The following is a 3,183-nucleotide window of genomic DNA, read 5'->3' on the forward strand; positions in this document are numbered from 1 at the left end:
CATTTCTAGCAGGCACATAGGATTTTGTAATTCGACCAGTATCAGTAAATGCATCAGGCATTTGGTTTGCAATATTTTGCAGATGAATAATCTTTTGCACCTCAATTTCAGATTGATTAGTGCAAGGGTCAAGATGAGACAGACTTGGTGTGTACCAACATATTTCACGCCGTTCTTTTGACGGCTTATCATCTCCCCCTAACAGCGGGAAAAGTGTCTCATCAAAATGACAATCTGCAAGTCTGGATGTAAAGACATCACCTGTTAAAGGCTCTAAATACCTTATAATAGACGGTGAATCAAAACCAACATAAATACCAAGGCGACGTTGTTGACCGAATTTAGTGCGTTGTGGTGGTGCAATAGGCACATAAACAGCACAACCAAAGACACGTAAGTGCGAAATATCTGGTTGCTTCCCCGAGACAAGTTGTAGAGGGGAGTATTGATGGCTAGCAGTTGGTCGAAGTCGGACTAAAGCCGCTGCGTGCAAAATAGCATGTCCCCATGCAGAAACCGGTAATTTAGTCCTCATAAGCATGGGTCGAGCAACCAACTGAAGATGCTTTATAAAAGAATCATCTAATCCATTCTGAGTGTGCACATGTGCTACAGAATGCTCGACATCAATACCAACTGAAAGGCAATAAGCATCAAAAGCCTTAGATGTAAATTCACTAGCGCCATCAAGCCGAATGGACTTAATAGGAAAGTCCGGAAAATGGGCTCGCAACCGAATAATTTGGGCAAGCAGTCTGGCAAATGCAACATTACGTGTTGATAATAAGCAGACATGAGACCATCTAGCAGATGCGTCTATCAATACCATAAAGTATTGAAATGGTCCACAGTGTGGGTGGATAGGCCCATAAATGTCACCATGTATCCTCTGTAGGAATGTTGGTGACTCAATAATAACTTTGGTTAAGGATGGTTTTATAAACAGTTTTCCTAGGGAACAAGCAACACAATTCATATCCTTACTTAACAAAAGCTTCTGGTTTTGTAACGGATGTCCATGAGCATTTTGTATTATTCTACTCATCATGGTAGAACCTGGATGTCCAAGCCGGTCATGCCAAAGCTTGAATAATTCAGGGTCATTAAACTTCTGGTTAATGACAATATGAGATTCGACAATTCGAATTCTCGTAAGATATAACCCAGAAGAGATGGCCTTAAGCCTCTCCACAATGTGTTTCTGGCACGAGGCAGATGAAGTAATATACAGGTACTCCATATTATGCTCATCCGCTGTTTCAAGGTGGTAACCATTACGCCGAATATCTTTAAAACTCAACAGATTCCTTTGGGATCTGGTAGAGTATAAGGCGTCTTCAATAATTAATTTTGTACCTCCTGGTAGAATGATACACGCTCTTCCGGAGCCGTCTATCATATTACTCGAACCCGAAATGGTATTCACATTACCTTTAAACCTCTTCAAGGTTATAAAATATTTATGGGTTCGAAAAATTGTGTTTGTTGTTCCACTGTCAACCAAACAAACATCTCCATCGTCCATTTTGGATAGATTACTTCTGGAATCCATATCCTTCAACACAAATAGACGAGAGAAAATTAAACAACAATACTATCAAAATGTCCACTTATATTACACCAAAAAAATGTGGTATACATCACCAAAAAGGACACACCCAAAATTACAACAAGAAAGAAAAAGAAAAATACAGAAAACACAAGGAAATATACTACAAGGCATAAGGAAGAAACGGTTCTACAGCTCATCAAAAGAAAAATGACTAGGCTCGCCACCTTCAGGGTCGACGAGATAATCAGATACATCCAAGTGGGTATCACTGGTACTGGGGGCACTGGCTTCAATTAAATTTGTTTCTATGTCTTCGGCAGGTCGCTTCAGGGACGCCTGATAGATCCTAACAAAATGTTCTGGCGTACGACAGGTACGCTGCCAGTGATCAGTTAAGCCACACCGATAGCAAACACTTTTATGAGGAGGTTGACTAGAAGAACCCTTTCCCTTTTCTTGCTTCGGTTCCTTTGGTTCCGTAATTTTTAGCGGCCGTTGGTACGGCTGGTAACGAACACCCTTTCCCCGTTCATTTTTGTAGCCCCCACGTTGGTTTCCTTTACCATTTCCATGTTTGCGTTTGTTACCATGATTATTTCCTCGTCTAATATGCGTAGCAGCGTGTGCTTCAGGCACCGCTGCGGAACCAACATGACGAGCTTCATGGTTTCTTAACAAAAGCTCATTATTCTGCTATGCAATCAACAAACAGGAAATTAGCTTGGAATATTCTGTAAATTTACGTTCTCGATATTGCTGCTGCAGGAGCACATTCGAGGCATGAAAAGTTGTAAATGTTTTCTCTAACATTTGTTCATCAGTGACATTTTCCCCGCACAATTTTAATGTCGAGGTAATTTTAAATAGATCAGAATTATAAGCTGCCACTGATCGAAAATCTTGCAGCCGCAAGTTCAACCAATCATTCCGAGCCTTTGGAAGTATGACCAACTTCAGGTGGTCAAACCGTTTTTTCAGACAGTTCCATAAAGTAAATGGATCTTTAACTGTCAAATATTCCCTTTTTAAATCATCATGGAGATGATGGCGAAGGAAAATTAGAGCCGTAGCGCGGTCCTGGTTGGACGCGTTGTTTCCTTCCGTAATAGTTTTTCCGAGGCCTTTAGCTTCCAAATGAAGCTCGGCATCAAGTGCCCAAGAAATATAATTATTTCCTGAGATGTCAAGACCTGCGAATTCGAGTTTCGTTAGATTTTCCATTTAAGAAAAGTACTCAAAGGAACAACAACTACCTATACTCCCTGTATTTTAGTTGTTGAACAATAGTAGCTTGGCCGTCGAGCGTCGGGAGCGATTCGTGCTGATAACGTCTTATATTTTATTCGCTAATGGAACTGTCTGATCATTAAATCAAACAGTAATATAGATATATAGTAAGTGGTGTACTAGTGTTAGAGTCACCAACTTAAGCTAACGCATGCGGCATACATGAGGACACAGACTATATAATACACAAAATTTGTAAGTAAAGGAAAGTGAGAGAAATTTTATTACTCTTCTTTATGCTTCTTAATACACACCCGTACAAGGAGCCCATTAGGGGTATTTATAGAGGAGCTAGCATGACAGAACGATGCTTACAAAAACGTCTGTCATTGACGTGTTTAATT

General features: G+C 40.3%; 1 protein-coding gene across 1 annotated transcript; it reads right to left on the minus strand.

Annotated features, from left to right (window-relative positions):
* Window positions 1-1,738: 1,738 nt before the first annotated feature.
* Window positions 1,739-2,773, minus strand: LOC113316195. The gene is made up of 2 exons (XM_026564415.1): window positions 2,324-2,773; window positions 1,739-2,242 (listed from the first exon to the last, which is right to left on the minus strand). The coding sequence occupies exons 1-2, from the start codon at window positions 2,771-2,773 to the stop codon at window positions 1,739-1,741; spliced, it is 954 nt and encodes a 317-aa protein (XP_026420200.1).
* Between the last annotated feature and the right edge of the window lie 410 nt (window positions 2,774-3,183).

Source organism: Papaver somniferum, chromosome 10 (genome assembly GCF_003573695.1).
Source record: "Papaver somniferum cultivar HN1 chromosome 10, ASM357369v1, whole genome shotgun sequence".
In the NCBI taxonomy this organism is placed as follows: domain Eukaryota; kingdom Viridiplantae; phylum Streptophyta; class Magnoliopsida; order Ranunculales; family Papaveraceae; genus Papaver; species Papaver somniferum.

What these genes read in the sequence shown, in the direction of transcription:
- LOC113316195 (XM_026564415.1), bottom strand. Translation starts at nt 2,773, where the DNA reads ATGGAAAATCTAACGAAACTCGAATTCGCAGGTCTTGACATCTCAGGA. An exon ending in CAACTTTTCATGCCTCGAAT is followed by an intron (nt 2,243 to 2,323) that starts GTGCTCCTGCAG and finishes ATTGCATAGCAG; the next exon opens with AATAATGAGCTTTTGTTAAG.